This window comes from Diadema antillarum, unplaced genomic scaffold, assembly GCF_040938485.1.
Source record: "Diadema antillarum isolate AM-2024a unplaced genomic scaffold, OU_Dant_1.0 scf00000134, whole genome shotgun sequence".
Classification (NCBI taxonomy): domain Eukaryota; kingdom Metazoa; phylum Echinodermata; class Echinoidea; order Diadematoida; family Diadematidae; genus Diadema; species Diadema antillarum.
The window spans coordinates 1238828-1264939 of NW_027271023.1; the positions used below are offsets into that span (position 1 = coordinate 1238828).

The window sequence follows — 26112 nt, forward strand, 5'->3', positions numbered from 1 at the left end:
TGGTACGCTCATGATAATTTTGCCCCAGTTCTGTGTTTTCTTGTCCGCTTTTGGCTGATTTCAGCTTGTTGCTTGCTCAATGCTTCTGCCTCCTTTGCTTTGTTTGGGGCATGCTCAACAATTCAGTGTTGCTGGCTTGTATTCTTGGCATTTCCCTCATTAATCAATTCCGCGATGAATTCGTTGTCATCGATGCAAGTGACATGATCATCGTTCCTGTCACCTTAGGTATAGCTCCTCCTGGGTTTACGCGTGTGAGAGTTTACTTCATCTGCCTCAATGAGTCCAACTGGTTTCTGCTCTAAGATGGCCAATGGCTGGATGATTACGTTTGTATCTGTTTTTGCTTCTGCCTCAGGTATGTCCATTAGTTCTGTTAAGTCTCTGCTTTTTAGTCGTCTTGTTTTGCTCATGGTAGGCCTGTGCTAAATTTTTGTCCTGCCTCCATTTCGTCTTTCCTGTTGTTTGTACGTTGCATACTCATTATTTTCTGTATCCAGTTGATCCATTCTTATATATCTGGGTTTTTTTTTGTGTGTGTGTGAGCTTGTGCCATGTTTATGCGAACTGTCGATCTATGTTTTGTTGCAACCAATTCTTCCAATTCAGTCCCAGACAATGTACAGTAGACGTGTAGCCTCGGATTCGTAGTCTCTGGACTGAAATATGACCCCCTCCTCTCTACGGCCATATCATTAACACTGTCTAAATATTGGCCTTCCATTATATATCTGCTGAAGACTTGCCGAACCATCCAGCTGTTGTTGAATCGGTTGTCTAGACGAAGCCAGATCACAGGACTAATGGAGGACGGTGAATTCTGATAGCTTTCCTCCGTAATTTGCATTGTATTCCTCGCTGTATGAACCTCGACTCTATTTCAGGATGGCAACCACTGCTGTCGGATTAAACTGGTTTTCTCACCAGAGGAATATCACTGATGAAGTCGATGAACTGATGGTGCCTGTACTCCTCATATTAAAAGTCTGGTGTTATAGACTGTAGTAATCGGCTTAGGGAGGGGGAGGAGAACTATATGTATGCTGCGATGTTGATTTCAAAGGCACCTATAATACCGCAGCATGCTTTACCCCTCCCAAGCCGGCGCCGATCAGATCGAAGACCGGGCGTTTTCGATCTTCGTTAAAACCTCATCCATAGTGTGTGGCCTCTTCAGCGGGTCTTCCTCCATGCACGCCCGGGCGACTTCCATGAGGTCCTGAGGACCCCTGCTCTTTGCGATGGTCTCGAACAGGGTGCCCAGCGAGAAGATGTCGGAGAGGACGGAGTAACGCTTGCCGTTGAGCACGACCTCGGGTGCGAGGAAGAAAAGGCCGCGTCCCGCCTTGTACTCACTCTTGGCGCGAGACTTGAAGTCTTTCTGACGCGAGTAGGACGTGGTGCTACAAAGACCGAAGTCGATGAGGACACCGTGCCAGCGCTGAGCGCGCTTCTCCAGCAGCACGTTGTTGCACTTGATGTCGTTGTGCAGCAATCCATGTTGGTGGAGTTCCATGAGTCCCCTGGTGATGTCCTCACACACGTGCAGCATGGTCTTCGAGGTTAGCTTGGGTTTTGGTCTTTTCCTCGAGAGGGCTGAGTAGAGGGGAAACGCCTTTCCGGTCCGCTTGTTGCCAACGAACTCGGACACAGTGCAGGGGATGCCTTCCAAGGTGACAACTCCAATCATCTTAGGGAAGAAAGGTGAACCTGACACCAGCTGCTGCACCAATGATTCCTTAAGAGCCACGCCTTTTGCCCAGCGCTTCTCCGCGATCCGGTTGCACTTGACAGTGGGGAGTTCGAGCTGGAGCTGTTTGATGGCGACAGGCTCGTCAGTCGGTTTGTAGCGGCCGAGGAACACCTTGCCGTAGCTTCCCTTGCCGAGTAACCTCATCTTGCGGAGCTCGCCAGCCCGCCCGCGTCCCTTGAAAGGCAGGATGTCCTTGGCCGAGATCTTCTGGCACTGAACGTTGGGCATGGAGGCGATGGTCACGTGATCCACGATGTTTGTGACGGGAAACGAAGCGATGGCCTTTTGGTCCACGCAGTTGGTCTGCAGGCTAAACAAAATGAAACCAAAAGCACAAATGATATAAGTTCATTTCTTCCGGAGGAAAAACTAATCGTTAATACATTCGGATTTGTTATGGTAGCTGATTGTTTGTATTAACACTGATTAAGTTCATTCCATATTCATGTAAGCTTTTTTTTTTAAATTCTTAATGGCTCAACCCTAACATCCCTCGACTCTAACGCTCTTTGTAACCAATTGTGGTTCAATATATCAAGAACCTCTTTCCAGAAGAGCATTGATTTTTTATATCATTGTGAACATATACAATCCATATTGGTACATTGTTTGCACACACACACATCATTTATTGCGTATTTCGAATGTACAATGATGACAATGATGTGATATACGACTTTTGCTATGAATAATGCGTGCGTAAAATCTATTTAAAATAGACATATACCATAGATTGTGTTTGATATACTCATCATACACCTGTCCTTACATCCAGCGTACACCCACAAACCCAATCATTTCTGACAGATGGTGTACTTTTTTTTTTTATATAAATACAAATTCCTTACACATTGACGAGGTTCCTAAGGTCTTGGATCAGCTGCTCCTTCCTCGAGTTGTCGAACTCAAGGAGCGTGACCTCCTTCCGAAGTTCAGTCCTGGATTTCTGAACTCTTTCCAGCCGCTCCTGGACTTTCTTCCCTGCCTTCTCCATCACCCTGAGGTCCTCGGCAAGACCGGTCATCTGTCCCTCGAGAAGACTGGAACGCGACACCGACAACGATCACGGTGATGATTAAAGATGATTAACATGATTAATGTAAGTGAGGATAGACAGTGGTCATAATACATAATATATTGGTGACAAAGATGTGATGATGTCATCACAATAGTGGTAATGATGGTGGTGGTGGTGTGGTTACAGTGATGTTAATGATGCAGAAAAGTGTGGTGAAGATTATGATGGTGTAATGTGGTGATGGGGATGGCAGCGTGTTCAAGAATTTTGATGACGACACTAAGAGTTGACAATAATCTGCCTTTTTTTTGCCAATATGTTTTGCAGCTGTTTTTTTCATATATATTTCTTGAACAATGTTAAACTACTTTGATAGCTAACACAAACGGTTCTATATACACACCAGAAGAGGCAAAGAGTACTATGATATCGCATGCTATCGTCCCATTTCTATCATTGAATAGTCTGATACCTTGCAGTATAGAGTCAAAACGAAGTGGTCATCAAATAATCACACCCTGAATAAATAAGTGAATTAACATATACAAACTGATCAAAACGAGATAGATTATGGTGTAAATGGTAAGTATCATTTTAATAGAAACTGTAATAATGACATGAATAAACATGAAAGTCAATGACAATCACCTGATCTTGGAGTTCTTCTCAACGATATCATCCTGGAGCTTGCAGAGATCAAGGGGCTGAATTGAGACGAAAAGGAATAGAAATAACTCTGCTTTTTGTGCCCGTCTTGGGATCATTGTCATCCATGTTATCTGAACTAATCTTCCTCATGTAGATTATGAACAACAATTAATACAGCGATCTATATAACCAAAGATAGAGCCATTTGTCGTGTAACACACAGGCGCATACAGAAGGATATTTTCCTTTGCATCATTATCTGCGCTGTAAGACAACGAGCAATGTTAAAAAACAATGTTCTCCAGGGACAGATCCAGGAATTCTGTAAAGAGGAGGCGTCTTTACAAAATAGTATCAAGGGGGCGCACGCCCCCATTTTTTCTTTGTATTTCTTTTGTTTTAACATAAAGGGAGCGCGTGCCCTGTGCGCCCCCGCCTGGATCCGCCACTGTTCTCTCTACAGAGGATAATGTAATTTGTATCCAGTACAGTACTTGCATCTCAGTGACTTTACTCAGTGACGACTTTATATCCAGCTTAGAGTACGACAACAGCAAATGATAACACCTCTGGTTCTCTTGCGTTGATAAATTGATGATAAAGGTGTCCCATTAAGCTGAACGCATAGTCTGTTTTTTTTTTTTTTGTTCAGTCAGAGTTCTTTTATCATGAATTAAAGTACACACAAAAACATAACAAGCAGCAAGGAATCAATTTTTTTTAATGGTTTCACCTGCTTCTATTAGCCTATACCAAGTTTCATATCAAATTGAATTTGTAGTGTCTAGGTAAAACCAGTCGTACTTTCTTAAAGTCGGAGGTCTTCCGTCGCCAACGGAAGGGCATCCTTCGACCCTTCTTGGCCCGATTCTTCTCTGAAAGGGCATGCATCTCTTCCAGAGAGTGTGTCAGGTCATGGACCTTCCTCTTGAGGTCCTGGGAAGTGGCAAAGAGACAATGGAAAGCTATTTTTAGCATAATAGGAGTTGATTACACACTGTGAATTGCTTTTCGTTTTGTTTTGTTTTGTTTCTGTTTTAGATTGAAAGAGTGCAGTATATTACTGATGCCGATATTTTGTGGAAATTTAAAAATGACAAGAAACTTGTAATTGTTGATGCACATAGTTCTAGTCATCTTAATTGGGTGTGTGAGGGTGTGTGCGTGTGTGCTTTTCAAACTACTGTAGTTTATTTTTATGTACGTCTGATATAAATGTGCATGTGTGAAGGCATAAATTATAAAAATGAAATCAACATGCGAATGGAATCGCTTTGATGCTAATTAGGTAAATACATAACATGGCTCAAAGTCTTCACTATTTGTGAAGCGTGCGTGAATTTACACTTTTTTAGGCCCCGTAAAGACTAGTTGCCAGTTTTTAAATGATTTGAAATCCAGGCACAAAGTAGGCCCCTACAGTGCACTCCCGTTATAACGAACATGGTTATAACGAAATTCTGGTTACAGCGAAGTAAAAATTCAGGCCGTAACATTATCCGCTCTATTGTTTATTCATTCGGTTTATAACGGAATTCCCGGTCCCCGAAGACTTCGTTTTAACGGGAGTCTGTTGTAAATGAATATGTATGCATGTGTCTATGCTATACCTGGATTTCCGCCTCATTCGACGTGACCATGTCGCAAGCCTCGATCCGCTGTTGTTCACGGGTATCGGCGACTTTACGAAGGTCGTCGAAGGCGGTGTCGAGCACGCCGACTATGGCTGACGGCGTGATGTCGGGAGCGAGGACGACGCCGATGTCAGTAGCCAGAGTCTAGAACATTGCAATTAAGAAAGAGAGATTAAGAACGCACAGATTCATAGCATGACAATAGTGATAATACTACCAGATACTATTGACAAATGACTGTATAATGGCAGTGATAATACTAATAATATAAGAATAATAAAGTATCATAAACAGCTGAGTACGCGTACGGTGGGTTTGTGCACCTTATTTCCAGTCCGAATCCGTCCGTAGGTATTATGTTGAATACTCCAAGTTACAAAATACCATTAGCCACTATGTATATAGCGTCAGTGCAACATCTTTCAAGTTTTTCGGAGCCCATGGAGGGCAAAGCCATAAGTCCAGTAAATCCTTGAAACCCCAAATCATTATTAAAGATATGTGGGCCATTCCTTCTATATAGGCCTACCTTTATAGATGCAGAATGATTAATTTAAATAAAATCGAGGTAAATAACATACATATTTTGAAAATTTATGTTATTCTGCTTCTATGCTTGACAATGACAATATAAATTACAATGAACACATACTGCTGTGTTGGCATGTCAGTTTATGTGTTGTATACCATGATCTACGTTAGATGTGGACCTATACACCGTTGAGATAATTATATACTAAGATATAGTATATCATTATAGTATGTGACCTAAACTCATTAGAGGCCCATAACAGCTGGGTATTTATCTAAGATGATAAACGATGATTTGTCACTGAAAATCTACATTGGTATACCTTAAGCTCCGTGGTGTGAGCGTCAAAGTCCAGCTGCAGGCGCGCCGTTTTCTCACGAGCTCCCTTCAAATAAAGGCGGGGAAAATTAGATAATTGCTTGGTTGAGTGGTTTAGTGAATGAAAGGGGAACGAATAGATGAATGAAATTGGATGATAAATGATGGCAATGTGATTGAATGAGTGACTAAATCGCTGAAGGCAAGGAAAAGTTTGTGATGGTATAGGAACTGAAACGATTATGATAAGGAATAACTGAAGGAATACCTACTCAATGATTGGAAAGTTTCGATTATCATTATTTCTTAGATAGATAGATGTATAAATGAAGAGATTGCTTCCAAAAGGCGCTAATGAAATGATGGACATAGCAGCTTATTGAAGCAAGCTCTTCAAATAATGGAAGGTAAGAACGAATTGGTAGATTTTCAACATCACGCTCAAAATAACACTGGCTTATTAAAAACTAACCACAGCGTCAATGGCTGAAGAAAATGGCTTAAAAAAGTAAAAGATACTCCCTCCAGTGACGGATCCAGGGAGGACCGCAACCGGCGCACAATGGGGAAGGGGTGCGTGCGTCCCCCTTTAATTTTGTAAACGCGCACCCTCTTTACGGAATTCCTGGATCCGTCCCTGTCCCTCTGATGTCAAAGCAATCGGATATACAGCAGGTTAAGTAAGATTGCAAAGAAGATCAAGACGAAAGTCTTTACTCCACAAAATAGACACGCTCGCATTCTCCTAGTCTCTTTGTAGAGGCCAAATTAAATCGATGCTAGTATAAAATCAAGGTGTGGTCTGGTAATACCTGCAGGGCCAGTTCAAGGTCGTCGTTCTGGCTCTGCACCCTGTCCCAGGCCTGCTTAAGGTCGTCAGGGAGCTCACACCACTTCCGGTCCTCCCCGCCCCCGGTTATCAGCCTGATGGGATCAGCCAGGGTCTAGCCGCCACACACGGTGAAGAGAGAAAGTGAGGGAGAGAGGGGTTACTAGTAGATGATTATGAATGAATTTATACAATTATGAACGAACACTAGTATTATAGATAGATAGACAAACTGACAGATAGATAGATAGATAGATAGATAGACTGATAAACTATTTGTATATACACCATGTAGCATAGATAGATTAGACAGGGAAGTAGAAGGATAGATCGGTACACGTATGCTGGAGTACAGCTAATTACACGGATGAAAAACAAACACGGATAGCTATTTAAATGGTAGGAGTAATCATATTCAAAATGATTATAAGAATTGCCAATTATCATTGATATATGATTTATTCACCACTACAATGACGAAAACTTATGTTTAATACTACTTCCACTGCTGCAACTACTTCTAGAACTATAACTATAGGACCTAGTAGTAGTATCTTTATAGTAGTAGTAGTAGCAGTAGTGGTAGAATAGTATAGTAGAAGTAGTAATAGCAGTTGTGGTAGTATATATATATAGTAGTATAGTAGTAGTAGTAGTAGTAGTAGTACTAGTAATAGCAGTAGTAGTAGTAGTAGTAGTACTAGTAATAGCAGTAGTAGTAGTAGTAGTAGTTGTAAGCCCCAAGTAGTAGTAATATATAGTAGTAGTAGTAGTGGTAGTAGTATCAAGCAATAGTAATAGAAGTTGTAGTAGTAGTAGTAGTAGTAGTAGCAGTAGTAGTAAGAGTAGTAGTAGAAGTAGGAGCAGCAGCAGCAGCATTAACAGCAGCAGTATAAGTCCTATAAGGAACAAATGATCATATCATTTCGGTCTGTGTCACCTTCAACCTCCCCTGGAACTCGGTCTTGAGCCCCCGGAACCTGGCGCGCCACGTGTCCCTACACTTGGCGCGCCAGGTGTCGATTATGGAGCGAGCCTCCCGCAGTTTCTCCGCCGCCTCCTCCGGGGTAGACTCCTCCGTCGCACAGCTGATGGTGCTAGCTGCGCTGATCATAGCCTGGAGAAATAGCGAATAAGACAAAGATAGTTTTGAAAAGAGCGAGAGCAATAATGATAGTTATAATACTAACTTTGAATTCACTGATGATAAAATATGACAGTGTTAAAAAACAAACAAAAAAAACCTTTGATATCTTGTAGCAACAACAACAACAGCAACAAAATGCCCAGGTGCTGATGTTTATGACAATAGTATAATGATACTAGTAGTGAAGGTAAGATAAAAATATGTTGTTGTTGGTGGTGGTGTTTTTCAAGAAACATGGCCTTGCTTGAAAACAGCTTACAGCTGGTTGTAAGCTGTTTTGCCGTGGTTAAATAGATAAACTCCACTCAACAAAATATCTGTTACAAACTCATAAGAAAATAGATAAGATAAGGAGATTTTAAAAAATGAACAAAACGGAAACAAGTATGTTTTTTTTTTCTTAATCCACACGAAATCTGACTGTTCGTTACATGAATGCATCCCCTAGCAAATTCGAACCCAACGATGTTGCCATGGTTACCTTGATCTGCGCCTCGCTGTTGTTCTTCTCCTCGGAGAGTTGGCTGATCTCGGCACGGAGTCTTTCGATCTCCTCCTCCTTCGCCTGCCAGGAGTCGCTGAGCGCCTTGGCCAGATCCTCGGGGGAGCTGTCAGCCGACGCTCCGGTAATGGATCTGGCTGTCTCGACGAGGGTTTTGAAGGGCTGCAGGTCGATTAAATGGTGGTTGAGTTAATGAAGCATTTACTGAAACACATGATGAATTTTGTTTCAGATCTAATTAATTCATTCATCCACCAATCACTATTTCAAGAAAAGGTCTATCCATTCATTAAAAGTTTGATGCCAAAACGAGTAAACTCCATTCTTGTTAAGACGAGAATTTGCGACTGAGAAAGCTGCTAAAAAAGCTGAAATAATAAGAACATAATCAAAATATTATTTTCAATCGTAACTTCAAGAGTGTTCCTTGTTATGCTAGAAATGAGGATTTGTTGAAAAAGTTTTATTTTGCTGTATCTGGTAATGGACTTGCTTTGAAATTTTTAAAATTTTGGCCTATTTTGCGATCAAAATCTACATTTTCATCCATCAAACAATTGCAGCTGATCGGTTATGTTTACATGCGTTCATTCAATTCCTTATTCTTCCGTTATCTTATTCACTCATTCCTCCATTCATTTACGACTCATCATTCATCATAGTCAGCCAATTATTCACATAGACGCCGTCAAATCACTCATCCATCTATTCATCTATTTATTCGTCCAGTCATTCACTCGTTAACTCGTGCATTTATTGAACTCTTTATCTATCAATCCGGTGACACTACATTTGCTCCTGCGATGATACGCTTCGGTCTTCTCCAAGTACTTAGGGCTATAGGATAAGGGTTGTAATACGGTTTTAGGTTTTAATAGTTTGATGTGAGGATTAGGATTAAGGTTAGGGTTACGTTTGTGGGTACAATTTTTGTTTGGCTTTGCGTGCAGACATTTCATGGGAGCAATTTTCACAGGAGCAAAATGTCATTGAACCATCAATCCATCCATTCCTCCATTCACCATCCACTGTCTTACCTCCTGATGGTCGGTGCCCTTGGGTCCGGCTGGATGCTCGATCTCCGCATCGCCGGATTGACTCGGCACCTCTGTCGCCTCTTGGTCGGCAGAGGGCAGTGTCACTGTCTCAGCATCACTTTCTAGTCTGTGTATGGCCAGATGAATAGAAAGATTCAAAAACAATAAATAAATGAATGAATTATCAAAAAAAAAATAACTCAAAGCGAAGAGGAGAATTCCCTACTCCTACCAAGTCTTCTGTTAACAAACTGATATATTTTAATCAAAACATGATCAAACTATTTCCACGAAAAAAAAACTACATTCATTTTCAAGTGGCTGAGTCACATGGTTTTATTGTCATGTATTTTGTCATAGCTTATTATTCTGTATAACAGTAATGCGTAACATGTCCTCGTCTCTCCATTTCTATATACAACAGAAAAAAAATCCCTTTAGGATATCTAGTGGTGACAATCAATGTAGATGTAAAATGCACTTGGTTGTATTAAAACCCCGGGGCTTGAAATCCTATCAATAGTTTACATGAAGGATTATTTTCACTATTTAAAACTGTTGTAATGGTACCAGAAATGATTTGAATCACGTTCTCATTTCTGGCTTGGATCTGAAAGAAACATGCAAACCGCCAGGTGTGTGTGTGTGTGTGTGTGTGGGGGGGGGGGGGGGTAGGGATGGTAGATCATAATGGCAAGAGAGCGCGGGCTATATACACACTACACACACTGAAAGCACATCTCTTCAGGCGTTCATACAAGGCGCGGATGCGTACTGAGTTTTTGTCAGACACGTAACTCTGATAACGTATTTGTTTATAAATTGCTTTTTTTCACCACTTACCGAACCGAAGATGACATGATTAGATCTACTTCAAGTCAATATGGTACCAGAATGGTGACGCCAACTGCAAACACTTGGATTTTAATCCGAGAGCTTCCAAAATAGCGATAATAGCCAGAGACTATTCGTAGCAAGTTACCCTGCCAAACGCTAAGATAAAAGTGAGCCTGTTTACACAACTCAAGATTGTAAACGTACAGGTACCCCCTCTGCGTGACGTCATATTGAAACTTTTGGCCAATCGCGCAGCTTTATTCGTGACGTATTCAATACGTACTGTACACACTCCATACACTCCCCATAGTCAGGCATACTGGTTCAACGACCTTTTGCGTGACGTCATATTGAATTTTTGGCCAATCGCGCAGTTTCATTCGTGACGTATTCGATAGGCATTCTACACATTCGCGCATCTCAAATTTCACTTTCAATGCAAGATCCTTGCGCACGCTCAATGTCCGCCATGAATCATGCATATTCGTATCACTGCGGCAAAGGAAATGCCCCGTCCTCCCCCCCCCCCGAGACTCCAACTCTCCCGTTTTCGACGGGAGATCTCCCGCCGAAAGCCCATTTTTGCAAAATCTCCCGTTCTCCCGTTTGAGATTTGATTTCTCCCGCCCTGGCTCTGTGTCTCCCGGTGGATAGGATTTCTTACTTATTGCTATCGTATGTTGAAAAAATAAGCCTTAGATAGCACCAGAGAACATCTAGAACCCTAAGAACTTCGCGCTTCTCACACATCAACTTGGAGTCTCCCGTTTGCTAGGGGTTTCGGGCGGGAGAATCTCCAGATCAGAAGGTGCTTGGGGTTGGAGTCTCTGCGTTGCCCCCCCCCCCCATTGTCCCCAACACACACACACACACACACACACATAATGCCCAGAAGTAGAAGTACTTGTCACATGGTGCGATAACTTATATCATTTGTTTAAATTTAGTCTTTTGTTCGTCGTTTCTACTTTCGTTATAATATATCTGAAAAACACACCAACAAACAAACATAGCCGGAGTATGAACAGATTTTCAATCTGTGTCATTGTTGATAATGTTAGTTAAGCCTGTAATTCAATAAACACATAAAACAAACAAACGGGGACATCATGTTACATCTTTCACACTGACAGACTACAATACTGACATTGACAGTTGCCGGAAAAAAAAAATCAGTCTACTCTTTGTACTTATTAGTGCTACTTGCCGCACCCTTCACGGAGACTTGAATTCCATTATGCCGCTTTAAGGCAATGTTTGCATTTTTGCAAAATTTCTAATTCTCCCCATTATGTGTGAATTTCTCCCACGTTAGGCGTATATTCTCCCGCTTAAATTCTTGAGTTCTCCCGCCCAACTTTAGTTTTTTTAAGCACATCTCATCACGCGCCACACAATGAAGATCACACAGAATTCAGTGTCAAAAGAACAAAGCTGTTATTAGAAATATTTGATAGCTTTAACTATCGATATAGTGCGAGCAACCAATACACACGAATGAGTATCTACAATATTGTGCCCTCACATAGACATCATCATGTATGATTATTATCTGTTGTTGATGTTGCGTTTCCTGTAGTGTTACTGTTAGTCCAAGGTGCGGATGCGCACTGAGTTTTTTTGTCATCAGACACGTAACTCTGATAGTTCAAACATTGCTAGATTTTTCGCCACTTACCGAACCGAAGATGACATGATTAGATCTACTTCAAGTCAATGGTACAAGAAAAGTGATGCCAGCTGTAAACACTTGGATTTCAATCCGAATGCTTCCAAAATAGCGATAATAGCCACAGACTATTCGTAGCAAGTTACCCTGCCAAACGCTAAGATAAAAGTGAGTTTGTTTACATTACTCATGATTGTATGTATATCATACACGTACAGGTATCCACCTCTACGTGACGTCATATTGGAACTTTTGACCAATCGCGCGCTTTCATTCGTGACGTATTCAATAGGCACTCTCCACACTCGCATCTCAAAACACTAAGTACTAACCGTAGTACCGTAGTAACCGTATAGTGTACACGTTGTACATAATTCACTTTCAATGCAAAATCCTTGCGCGTCCACAATGTCCGCCATGAAACATGCATATTCATATCACTGCGACGAATGAAATGCCTCCCCCAACACCTACTCAATGCAATTGGAAGTAGAAACACTGAACTCTTCTTGTAGAGCTCAGTGAGTAACGCGACCACTTATATTACTCGTTTAAAGTTGGTCTTTTGTTCGTCGTTTCCACTAATGTTAAACTTTCTCTGAAAACCAAAACAAAACAAAAGCAAAGCAAAACAAAACAAACAAAACAAAACAAAACAAACAAATATAGCTGGCTTGCAAACAGATTTTAAATGCGTGTCATTGTCAAAATGTTAGATAGGCCTATGCCTCTAATAAGCCAGTTCGGGGTTCCAGTTTGAGCATGAGCAGAAAAAGGTAATTTGTACCGAGAGACAGGTTGGATTTTAATTTCACTGAGATAAGCATCTGTAATGCTTTGATTATTCATGGAATCCTTATAAATGGTGCCTGCCAGCACATCCACCTGACAGCAAGCCTGGTATTTGGCATTGTTAACAGAAAAAGTTTGTTAATGTATTCAAAACAGCATAATGAAATAGATGCTTCCCAAAGTGTTGATTGACGAAACATTCTGGTCACTTCATCTACACAGGTTCATTCTTTGTTAGAATATGAGTTCCATAAATTGCTATGTTGGGCAAGCTGCTGCATTAAGTCGCTTCGAATTGAGTAAAGTGCCTAACCAACTGAGAAAAATGAAAGGTCATTTGTAGGCCTACCCATGTGCACATGAGCTATCTCCGAACTGGCTTATTCCGTAAACACACAAAACAGACATAACAGAACATCACGTTACATCGTTGCCTTAGTCAGTCACGCTGAGAGACTACGATAATGACAATGACAGCTGAAAAAAAGAATCCGTCCACTCTTTGTACTTGTATCTCTAAGTGCAGCTTGCTACACTTTCCACGAAGACCTCAATTCCACTATGCCGCTTTGAAGCCATTTTCGCAAAATTTCTTGTTCTCCTGCTTGAGTTTGAATTTCTCACGCGTAAGGTGTATTTATTTTCCGGCTTTAAATGTTGCGCTATCCCGCCAAACCTTAGTTTTGTCATATGCATGTATATCAAAAAAAAAAAGAAGAAAAATAATAATAGTAAAGGCTAAGGGAACCTCATATATCATAGAGCAAGTACAGTACAACCGCAAGGCTTCCAGGGCCATAAAAGTACCTGGAACACGACAGCAAGGGATGTCGCGCTTCGCGCTCGTGATGCGCACTACCATCGTGCGCATCGTCACTGCACTTTCTTCCCCTCCCTCCCATCATCTATCTTTTTACTATTCAGTCTCTCTCTCTCTCTCTGTCTCTCTCTCCCTCTCCTTCTCTCTCTCCGCTCTCTCTCTCTCTCTCTCTCTCTCTCTCTCGTGTGTGACTTTAATCCCCTGTGGAGGTTTTGAGTATAAATTTCATATGTTGATTTGAATGTGTATTCTTGACATAACATTAACCACCAACTTCAAATTCTCACAAGGATCGGTTGAGACACAGCAAAGAACAAAACAAACAAACAAACAAAAAAACACCATACAGATAAGCACAAAATGACCATGAATTAAAGAAAAGGAATGTCCCAAATATACTCTTGAATCTAGATATTCTCAACATGTTGTGAAACCGAATTTTTACAAGTTTTAGGACAAGAAAGAGGCAGAAGTAACTGCAGATATAATTCTAAACTCTTTCTTCAATAACAAAACTGCTACCGGTACTATACAAACACTGACTTAGGCCTTCTATGAATAATAAATACTGTAGTCTACACTGATAGCAGTACCACAAACGTTCAGCACTGAGGAATCGAATAACTTGAAATATTAAATGGGTTAGTCAAATACCGGTTAGTGATTGGCTAAACACAGTCACGTGATGGAGGTACATTGGTTATTATTCGCCCATGGGAGAACATTTTTGTAATGTCCTCCCATGGGGAAAACATTTTCACCTAACAAATGACAAACGATACCAAACGATTGAACGATCATATTTAACCCATATGATATAACAGATGATGTCTTTTGTTGTCGGGAACATACCAAACGTTTGACCCTCAGGGTTTGAAATGCTATTTCGGGAGGCTATAAGTCCCTCAAACTTCGTCTCCGGACTTATAACCTCCCTCAATAGCAATTCAAACCCTTCGGGTGGAACATTCGGTATGTTCCCTCCCCCGCCAGTCATCATCTACATAATGTTGCTGCACTTGCTATAGTGCTCAAATCCCATTTTCTCTTTTCAGTAATTACGTGCTTCCGTCATGAAAAATGGTTCTTCTAACGTAGATGTTGACTAACACAGTTCAGTCCAAAGACAAGATGGCTTGCACGAGTTTGCAATGATGGACTTGAGTTCACTAGGTATAAATGAAATCGACGATATACTCTGCGGTCCATAGGGTATCAATGTCGCTAGCTGGGATGAATGAATTCTATGAAATCACCAATAATTATGTACAATGTAAATGCTACACACTTTCATTGTCTATGTCTTTTGCTATTGCTACTTTTTTGTTTTTATACATAATATTCTTTTTTTATTCGGGGGGGGGGGGGGGGGCATGGAGGTCGAGGGGTGTGGATATTATAAAGGAACAATGAATAGTTATGTGAAGATTCCATATGTTGCTTGTTAAGGAATGTCACACACTTTGAATGCCAGCTCTATCTAGCATAGAGACTTTTTGTTTGTTTGTTTGTTTGTTTGTTCGTTTGGGATTGGGAATGGGGGATTTCTAAACACAGAAACATCAAACATCAGTACAAATCAGAACTTCTTAAAACATAATATAGTCAGAACAAAACATTCTTGGGTCAGAATGAAGAGGAAAGCATGAGAATATATATTCTTCTTTGCTCATGTGTTGTGTGGGCAAAGACACACTTCTACAAAGTCCTGAAAATGTGATTATTTACAACAAGAGACCCGCGGGTCTAGCGCTCACCTGAGTATCGCAAGTTCACCTTTCACGCAGTCACTAATCTAAATTATTTACAGCTCCACCAAAATTTGACCAGGCATTCTCAAGTAGAAGATGAAAATGTACAATAAAGGCCCAATTTTTTTAAGATTCCTTAATTTGGGGGGATTGGGGCCCCCTGGGGCCCTCTGGGTGGGGCATGGTGCCCATTTTGATAAATTGAGATCCTGACCCCCTAGGGATGCTACGTGCCAAGTTTGACAAAAATCCATCATGTGGTTTTCAGGAAGAAGATGAAAATGTACAATTCAGGCCCCCATTTGGACCCATCCAACCACCCCCCCCCCCCCCCACCCAAGAGGGGCACCCCTGGATCTCCTATGAACAAACTTGAAACTACAGTCATTAATGTACTCACTCATAGTATTATCTCAGCTCTATAACTTCTGATTCTAGAGAAGATTTATAAAGATTCCTTCATTTGGGGGGTTTGGGACCCCTGGGGGCCCCCTGGGTGGGGCATGGTGCCCATTTTAACAAATTGAGATCCTAACCCCCTAGGGATGCTACCTGCCAAGTTTGGTGAAAATGGGTCATGGGGTTCTCAAGACGACGATAAAAATGTACAATTTAGGCCCCATTAGGACCCCTCCTCACCCCCTCCCCTGGGTCCCAAGGGGGGCACCCCTGATTCTGCCATGAACAAACTTGAAACTACAGTCATCAATGTACTAACTCATAGTATTAACTAAGCACTATCACTTCTGGTTCTAGAGAAGAAGATTTTTGCAGAATCCTTAATTTTGGGGGGCTTGGGCCCCCTGAGGGCCCCCTGGGTGGGGCATGGTGCCCATTTTAACAAATTGAGTTCCTAACCCCCTAGGGATGCTACCTGCCAAGTTTGGTGGAAATGGGTCATGGGGTTCTCAAGAAGAAGATGAAAATGTACAATTTAGGCCCCATTAGAACCCTTCCCCACCCCCCTCCCCTGGGTCCCAAGGGGGGCACCCCTGATTCTGCCATGAACAAACTTGAAACTACAGTCATCAATGTACTAACTCATAGTATTAACTTAGCTCTATCACTTCTGGTTCTAGAGAAGAAGATTTTTACAGATTCCTTAATTTTGGGGGGTTTGGGCCCCCCTGGGGGCCCCCTGGGCGGGGCATGGTGCCCATTTTAACAAATTGAGTTCCTAACCCCCTAGGGATGCTACCTGCCAAGTTTGATGAAAATCGGTCTTGGGGTTTTCAAGAAGAAGATGAAAATGTAAAAAGTTTACGCACGACGCACGACGGACGACGGACGACGGACGACGCACGACGCACGACGCACGACGCACGACGCACGACGGACGCCGGACGAAGGGCGATCGCAATAGCTCACTTGAGCCTTTGGCTCAGGTGAGCTAAAAATGCTGGCACCCGTCAAACATGAGTCTGGTTTCCTCCTCAGTTAATTCGGAGTCTGATTCCCCAGAAACAATTCATCTTGCTCAAAAATTATCTCACTATTTTGTTTCCACAGAAATGAGGACTAAGGGCACAATCTTTATGTCAGCAATTTTGATAAATTTATTTATCAATTTGTCGAGGACACAATGATTGTGCATGCTACAATACGACAGTAACGAGTACATATATAAAAGCGTATCAAATAGATTAAAAAAATATAAATATTAGGGTATCAAAAATATCCACAGGCAGTGTGTATTGCCAGTTGTCTCAACCATAGCACAGGAGGTAACTTGCACAAACTACACGTATTTCTGCAAATGTACAAATCTATACAAACATTTACATTTACAGAGTATCAATTCTACATAACAGACATTCCTTTTCAATGACTGAACAGATACTGTACATGTAATATCACTTAAAAAATCATAAAACAGTATGTGAACTAAACGAGATAGAAGAAAATCTCTGAACTGTATACTGCAAGAGTGACAATACATCGACCATGTGAGTTCTACACACATGATTCATAAACTAGATGAACTGTGCTCTGGACAAGTGGCAATACATTGACCATGTGAGTTCTACATATGTGATTTTATAAACTAGATGAACTGTATTCTGCAAAAAGTGACGATACATTAGCGATGCCAGTTCTAAAAATGTGCATTACAATGTATTTAAAACTAGTTGAAGGTTTACTGTCAGTTGTTATGTATGCAATATTCAACTTGCAATAGATAATACTGTTCTGCATTTTCTTCATAACAAACACGATTCATTTGAATCTGCATCAAAAAGTTCCTAAGAGGAAACACTGCTCCCAAACCATCTTAAAATCATCCTGAGCTAACACTTTAATTTCTGATCAGCCTCATGCTGATTTTTCATGTACATGTAATGCATATCTGTAACATTGTGTATTGATTCCAATACACTCATTCCCTAAAAAAAACTGAAACAAAACTAAAAACCAAACAACAAGAAAACAGCATTAATTTCAATGAAAATCTTTGGTATCAATCTGTACAACACGATAGCACAGGATAAAAAAAATATCCATAAACATCATTCACTATTGTAATCAACCTTGACCAAACAATACATAGTACGCAATACAAACTATAAAATCATACAAAATGTACAAGGTGCATAACTACACACACACAGAGACAGACTGCCTTTTCTTAACAATTTGCTAAAAACTGACTTTTGGATTGAAGTACAAAATATCAATTTCAAACAGCAAATTGGGTAGAGTTCTCACCTATCAGCCGAGTCTTTAACGTTCTATACAATGCTGAAGTACAGTCTTAGGAATGAATCTTTCTTGCCAAATTTTGTATGCCTGGCAAAACTGTGATACATTCTTAAAACCGCTACACACATATTGGCACATGCCATGTAACAAAAGGTAAAAACAAAACAAAACGAAGTAAGGAATACTGACCATGCTAGCAATAAAACAGTAACCACCTGAAAAAGCATCTTGGTATGATTTCACAAACAAAGTTACTTTTTTCTATATGCCTTTCAAAGAGACATGGTAAATCATGAAGTGTGGAAGACTCGACAACAAATTTTCTAGCTCAGACTACAATAATCTGCAAACATGATAACACACCTGTACACAAAACTGGCCCTGTTGTACAGAGATCGACTTGTAAACATCGATATTACACCATAAACAAGTATATGCATACCATTGTATATAACATAGCACAACAATGTTCAAACTGAAAAAAAAATGCACATGAGAGACATTTCATTACAGGCAGTGGTTGCAATGTTCAACATAATTCCATACCCAAAAACAATTAACAGAATTCACAATTATGGAAAAATTCCAGTATCAAGTGTTTTTTTTTTCTCTCTCTCTCTTTCAATTCAAGCACAGGAAGGCAATACAAAGTTTCTGAATTTTCTTGGAAAGTGTATGCATTCGTTCCAACAAAAAGAACAAATAACATCAATAAGATATTGTTGTCTATACAAACTGAAAATATGTGTGAACATTTGTTTTCTTTTCATCTAAATTTTGCTCACATTCTAGGATATAAAGATTCTCAGAGTCTCAATAACCTTTGCAAGAAATCCAAAAAATGAAATTTGTTACATGCAGTGTCATAACACAATTATCAAAACACATAGCACAATATCATATACACAGTACTTTTGATGTTGGGGGTCCATCAACAAATTTGGGGGGGGGGGGAGGGTTTAATTTGGTTTACGTTGATAATGATATGAAATAATCCTCAAAGAGCACATACAAGGTGTATATAATAATACTGCAATGATACATAAATTGGCAAGCTATCATGAGAGATAGGATAATATATTAAAATCTCAAATATCTTCTCAGCCTTGGTACTTCATGGAAGGATGAACACCTATCATATATTTCGAAAGAGGAACCAAAGACATTCTACACTTTCTGTGGGAAGAATATGAATTAAAAAAAAAACCATTGCAATCTTAATAATTGGAAGACCTAATGAACATCATAATAGGAAAAGCACAAGTCAGTTTGATATCATGTGAATCTAACGTCACCGCCTAAAGAGATTTGAGTTTCAAACATGCAACCTCTTCTTCACTCCTTCCTTGCAGTGTGACATTACACATGTAATTTAAATGGTAGCGTATCAAAGAAATATATATTCCTCGAAACATTGCATCTAAAAGCAAAACACAAACCGACAATACTGTATAAATCAAGGTGGCATACATGTATGTATAAACATATTCAGCTGGAACTGTAAAACACTGATTAAATCAAAACATATGTAACCAATGGCTACTTTCTTTTCTTCTTCTTTTTTTTTTTTTTTTGGGGGGGGGGTTAATTTCCAAAGACAACATGATTGGTCATTGGTATGGAGCACACTAGACATATATAGTAAATGCACAACTAAAATTAGGCGAAAATCGATTTGATGTAAAAATAGTGATATGTGTGATTTTTTTTCTGTCTCTTCATGCAGACATGCAGACTTCCAAGTGAATCTTAATATTGTTAATTCTATTATCGCGTTCTTAAGACTGATCAGTACCGATCTGGAAAGAAAGGCCGGCTCATCTGGATGACGGGAATATCTTCTTCCTCGGGACTATCTGAGGTGTAGCCTTCGTTGCTATGACCGAGGCCTTGGAGTCGACTCCGCCCCTTCCCTTTACCCCGGGACTTGGTCTTCCGCAGTCGATGAGTCCGGGCCGTGGTGCCCTCCCTGCCCTTCTTCCTCTTCTGCGATCGTCCAGTGCTGTCGGCTGGCTGCTGCCTGGACTTCTTATCAGCTGCCGCAGCTGCTTCAGAGCTGTCGCTGTCCAACTGCTCCAGGGCGTTGGGCAGGGGGAAGCTCTCCATGCTGACGGTGAGATCTGGTGTGAATCCCAACGGCCGGTCGCGGATAACTTCTTCTGGGCTTGGTCGGCGATCCACACTCGTAGTTCCTCTCCTCCTGGAAACGGTGGGCACTGATGTGACCGGTCTCACAGGCAATGGTCCAGGACTTTGAGGGGATAGTCTCGCATGAGTCTCTGTGGTAACCTTAGGCTTGCTCTCCACAGCCTTAGCTGGTGGTGCCTCACCACCGCTCCTGACACTTGTTTGACTAGAGGAGTCCTCTTCATTCCAGCCATACCTCGTAAGAGGACTCGTCTTTAGGTTCCTCTGTCTTCTCTTCCACTCCTCAGCGTCCCCCGCCCCAGAGCTTCCCTGAGACCTACTGTCACCACTGCTGCCGCCGTGCCAGCTTCCCGCTCCGACGCTACTGCTGGAGTAGCGGGAATTCCCCGACGACGATGACATGGTCGACACGTTGGAGTCCTTGTGCTGAATTCGCTCTGGAGCTCCGCCGACATCCTCCGGCACCCCGTCGTCAGCGGAGAGGCTGGGGCTCTCCCTGATGGGGAAGACGGCGGCAGTGTGGGGTCGGGGCAGCTTTGCCAACAGCTTCTTCTTCCGGCGCTGCCTCTGGTGCTCTTCTGATTTGATGGGGGCATCCTCACCCCCCTTGGACCACGCCTGCCTGGCTTTGGTGTTCTTTGGTTGTATATTTGTCCTCATCTGGAGTGTTCCTACCAAAACAAAACACACAACAAAATTGAATTACAATATGTAGCTCTTTGCCCCTTCATGGTAAAGTAAGAAAATAGAGCATGTAGAGAGATTTAGATAGGGTCAGTAGAAGACCTCCATGGATCATATGTATTAGAAGTAACAGACCTTGTTGCTGGGTAAGCCATTGCATTAGTAATCATATTAAAGGCCTGTGTGTTTGATACCCTGTTTGTGAATACCCCCATGTCCCTGTTTGAGGGAATTCAACCACACTGGGTCTTGGCAAAGTTAATAAAGTGGCATTTTGCAAATGTATGTCTACTCTGCTTTTCTTGCGAACATGTTAGGCTGACAAGAATACCTAGGTTTTCCATCGGCTGGGGGAAGGCCATAAAGCCGTCTTCTGTTCTAGTGGCCGTTGACTGGCGTCTCTGCAGCCCTGGCCGTCCCATGTCTGAGCTGGAGAGGGCGCTGGTCGCCTCCAAGCCTTCCTCCAGACCATACGATGCCACAGATGCCGAGGCCGACATCCGACCGCTGTTTGTCTGGCTGCCGTCATAGATGACACTGGCATCGTCATTACTATCGTCAATCTGGTCTCGTTGCCGCGACAGCTGAAGCTGCCGGAAGATTTCGAGCTCCAGCCTTGCCCTAAAAAAGTGACACAAAATATAGACACTGGTAACAGGAATTCCATATGATTCCGGCATCTATGTCCTGTACTTTTCTTTCTCCTCTGTGTGCATGAGAAGGTGTTGGCATTGAAGCTATAACTCAAACAGCCCATGGGTTTGAACGACAAACAACAAGACACTCCTTGAAGTGAACTCTGCCTAAATGGCTTTGAATTGTATGCAATAATCATACACTTTAGTAATGCTATTTTGGAAATGACAGACATCTAATGACTGCCAACACAGAGATAAACATACAACACACACCGGATCATTTTCTGATAATGTGATGTATCCTTTACTTTGGAATCATTCAATCAGACATTTTTCTGACAGTCTAGTATCTAAAGCTCAGAGGGAAAAAAAAGCAAACAAAGAGTCCAACATGGTGTCCAACATGGTGTCCAACAAGTAATTAATTCAAAACAGAAGGAGACCATCTGTCATTTCACTAATTTCCATTGACTTGACCTCTTGCGTTGAATGATTATAACAGAGGATTTGTATCACGAGAGTCAAGAAGAAGAATGTGAACGGAAAAAACAACTGATTCATCTCATAAAATGTTCATTTTTCACTGAAATTCTTGAAGATAAGTGTAGTACAATCTGACAACAACCCCCCTGTGTCCCCCATCTCTTACCTCAGTTCCTTGTGCCTGTCTGGGTCCGTCTCATCCTCGGGGGAGGTCATCAGCTCCCGCAGCTCTGGGTTGTTGTGGTACAGCTGCTCCTCCAGCCGCTGCACCCGCTCTTCAAACTTGGCGCCATCAAACTCTTGCTCCTGTCGTGACAAACAAGAGTTGCGACGGAGAAATGATAGAATTTCACTTAATTCCTTGAAACTTTAACCCTTTAAGGACAGGCTAATTTTGCTACAACATGCATTTCCCATAGACCCCTGCCCGATTATACTTGGGACTCATCCTCAACGGGTTAAAAGGGTTAATTTACTCATCTTCGGTTCAAGACCTTCTAAAATTTCCACAGGGAATACAAAAACGTCCATTCACAGTGGAAGGACTAGACATAAAATCTTGTGGCAAAGGAAGTGTCAAATTGGAAAAGAGCCAGAATTAATTAGCTTTGGTCCATTTTATTCATTCAGAAATGATGTAAATTTGATCATCCTTTGCACAGGGAAAACAAAAAGGATCAAAAGCTGTCTGTGAGCTGCTAAACTGAACAATACTACATAAATCATTTCTTGCGTTCACATACCTCTCGGTGCATTAGAATCAGTTGGGAGTGGAGCATTTCCACTTACCCCTCTCTCCTTCAAATGTAACATGGGCACAGCAAAGAGTATCATTGAGATTTTGAACTGAAACTTCATCCATATTACCTCTTTCCGATATAAAAAGATTTTTTGGAAAAGGAAAAACTACACATCTGTATTTGAAACAATGGAATGTTGTATGACACTTTTATCCTTCCCTGGTATTGTAGGAATACACCTACACTGTACTACAAATGTACGTATATTACATGTTGGTACTGAAAGATTTATCAGGATTTGATCGTGAGAAGCCAACATACCTCCGAAGGGTAGCTGGAGATGCCGTCGTCATGGTAATTCTGGGTGGCATCCGAGTCGTCAAGGTAGTCGATGGGTTTGTCTGGGAGACCGTTCTGGTGCAGGATGGCGTTCATGCGGAAGGCAAGCTCATCCACCTGGTACTGGATCTCGGCCATCGTGAACTCCTGCAAGTTTGGCGGACAATGGAAAAACAGTGATTTTTTTAATGATCCTGCGTGCTTACGTGGAGCTTGCTGTATTGTTTCATTGGCATTCAGTTCATTATCATTCTGAAACTAGACTACAAATAAGACTACAAATATGACTGAGACACACATAGATATAGTAGGTGTTACAATGTGCAGAAAGCTTTTGCCACATTTCTCCTTTTTGTTTACCCATATGCATCAAAATATGTATGGGTTGGAGCTGCCTGAAAAATGAAGTGGAATAGAGACAAATCAATGATGCATTTAACAACCTTACCTTGAATTGAGGTTTTCATCACTTCGTCAGGCAGACCTGAATCAGTTGTGCCTCTTTCTTTTTACCAACTGCAGGTATTATGTCTTAATTTTCTCATTACTCTATATTTCTGTCTTTCAATCTGCCAAAATAGAATAATGTTAATGACAATCATCTCGGGCAGCACGGACTAAAGCTACATTTCACACAAGGCTGCCTCATCCAATGTGAAGGATGAGAAACAGCGCCCTCACCATCGGCAGCTTGTCCCGGTCGCTGTCGTCCACCTGCTCGGTCCGGATCCCCAGCCAGCAGAGGAAGCGATGCCAAAAGAACAGGACCACCTCCTGGCTCTGGACCGTCTCCAGAGGGCAGTGTTTGACCTTGCGGTAGCTGTGGCACAGGATGGCCTTGATCTGGGGTGGGTTGGGTTGAGGTGTGGAGGGGTGTTGTGTGGAAGGATGGGGTAAGGTGTGGCGGGTGGGGTATGGTGTAGAGGGTGGGGCATGGAGGATGGGGTGTGAAGGGGGTGGGGGAGTACAAGAGTTTGGTTAGCATTTTACTGGCAACAGTTTTGTGGGCATGAACAAGCACAGTGCCTACGTCATGTGTAAATGTGCTACCCAGTAGGCGTTAGGTTCAACATCTTCGATAGCAGGGAGGGACGTTCCTTTCAACTATATTTTCTACACTAGGAGCAGATCATCTCCTGTTGATATTACGATGCAATATATTTTACAATATCACATTATTATTTTGTCTTTTTGTGTGCATATACCACAATAAATTGTGTTTGTGTTTGTGGAAAAATGACATTCAAGAATGACTTTCTTTTTTTTTCTTTACACCAATCTACGTGTCAATCAAAATCAATCAACGCACACTGCACTGTTTAATAATAATATGGCAGTCAAATGAATACTTGGATACTGATTCATAAGGCAACTGACTTGATATTGTTTTAAAGAAGGGGAAACTTTAGAAGTGAGAACAGGTTTTCTCACCATCTGCAAAAAATATACTTATGACCACGCCCAAATAGGTATAAGGTAATGCCAACAATGCTGAATGATAGACATGCATACTTTGTGGAGAACACAGAACAGTTTCTTGACAATTGCAATGAAAATGCACTTCTACGTCAAAAAGTTAAGATTACGTTAAATTACCGCGCAATTCTATAAAAGAAGAAGAAGAAGAGAGAGAGAAGAAAGGGGAAAAAATTCTTACAACTGATGCTTAACAGGGCACATCTGCTGAAAGGAATTTGCTTGCTCTTTCTAAATCTTCTCTTTTTCTCTTTCTAATACATGTACTCTGCAATTAAATTTGTATAGGCTGTCAGCATGAAGTACTATCCTAAATCACTGGCATAATTTACTAATGTGCTTTCGAGGAGAGAAACCATGTTCTACACTTGTAGATCTAGCACCACACAAAAGCTGCTAATTTTCCTGATACAAGAATTAGGAATTTGGAGGTACAAGACTAGCAGTTCCTGCCAGATTAGAACCAAAAAAAAGTTTTCCTACCAGTCCAGCCATGATGATGATCATACAGATGATGTAGCTGATGTAGAACATGGGCCAGAGGATGGGGTAGAGGAGGCGTAGGTCGGAGTGGTCCGGCACCGAGCCCACGATGAGGGTACTCATGACCTCGTAGCCCAGGTAGGCATCCTTGAGGGGGAAGTAATGCCTGCCAAACAGCTGGGAACCCAGGCATGAGAAGGCAGTCTCCAGGATAAAATAGTACAGCTGAAAATTAAAGTAGATGATGGACAAAGATATAAAGATGAAAGCAGAAACACAAAAACTTTACAGGTTTCTAAGTGCAGCACTTAAAAAGAAACTGACTATAAATTAATAAAATGGGCAGCTCATAACAAGTCTAAAGAACTGTGACAAATACAATGTCTACAGTAGTCTAGTGTAGTTTTCTGGAGGGTATCTTACACATTCAATGTAGCATACCGTAGTTCAGTTATTATTTGTGGCATGAAACTTTTACGAATCGCCAATGGCATTCAACTTACTATGTAGACAAGAACTCTTGCATGCACTTTACTTTTGCTAATCTTGGCCATTTGCAAAATTCGTGGAAGTTTCATGCATGCAAAAATGTCTGGTTTAACAGTATTCTCTCTCTACCTTATAATATTGAAACATAAACAACGAAAAAATCAATCGGTGGTAGTATGGACAAGCTGTAAAGGCTCATCTACACTGATATTGAAAGTATTAACTCTTTATGTGCCACGTTTGCAAGCCCGACTCGGTCGACAGCGTGCCAAGTTCGCATATTCTGCTCAAACGCACAAATCCGCCCAAACCGATCAATAAATCGCCAAATGCCACAGCACAATGAAAGCATTTCTCGTGATTCCATTCCTGTCACACGCAGCTTGCATTTAATGTGGTGATTGACTATCAAGCAGTGTTCCCTACTCAACATGCGAGTAAATTCTAAGGCTTTGCCACTGTTCTGCGTGCAAAAGTCATGCCTCTACAATAACGTAGCTACTGGTCACTTAAAAGAAAAACATCATAGATCTGTCATATAATCTACACCAAAGCAAAGCTTGGCATTTTCTCTTCAACTTTTAGCATTAAATGTCCAGGGTAACAAAAATCTATAAAAGTTATAGATTCGAAAAATAAAATGCT

The 26112-nt window shown here is 41.4% G+C and overlaps 1 protein-coding gene across 1 annotated transcript in view; it reads right to left on the reverse strand.

The window, feature by feature from the left end:
* Positions 1 to 19775: 19775 nt before the first annotated feature.
* The window catches only part of LOC139720827 (polycystin-1-like protein 1), a 101413-nt gene continuing 95076 nt past the window's right edge, over positions 19776 to 26112 (reverse strand). Inside the window, exons 55-60 of the mRNA XM_071632164.1 lie at positions 24979 to 25203; positions 23701 to 23862; positions 23002 to 23166; positions 22107 to 22246; positions 21151 to 21440; positions 19776 to 20806 (exon numbers count right to left, since the gene is read on the reverse strand). Of these exons, the coding sequence (XP_071488265.1) occupies positions 19776 to 20806; positions 21151 to 21440; positions 22107 to 22246; positions 23002 to 23166; positions 23701 to 23862; positions 24979 to 25203 (2013 nt within the window). The remainder of the gene's footprint in view (positions 20807 to 21150; positions 21441 to 22106; positions 22247 to 23001; positions 23167 to 23700; positions 23863 to 24978; positions 25204 to 26112) is intronic.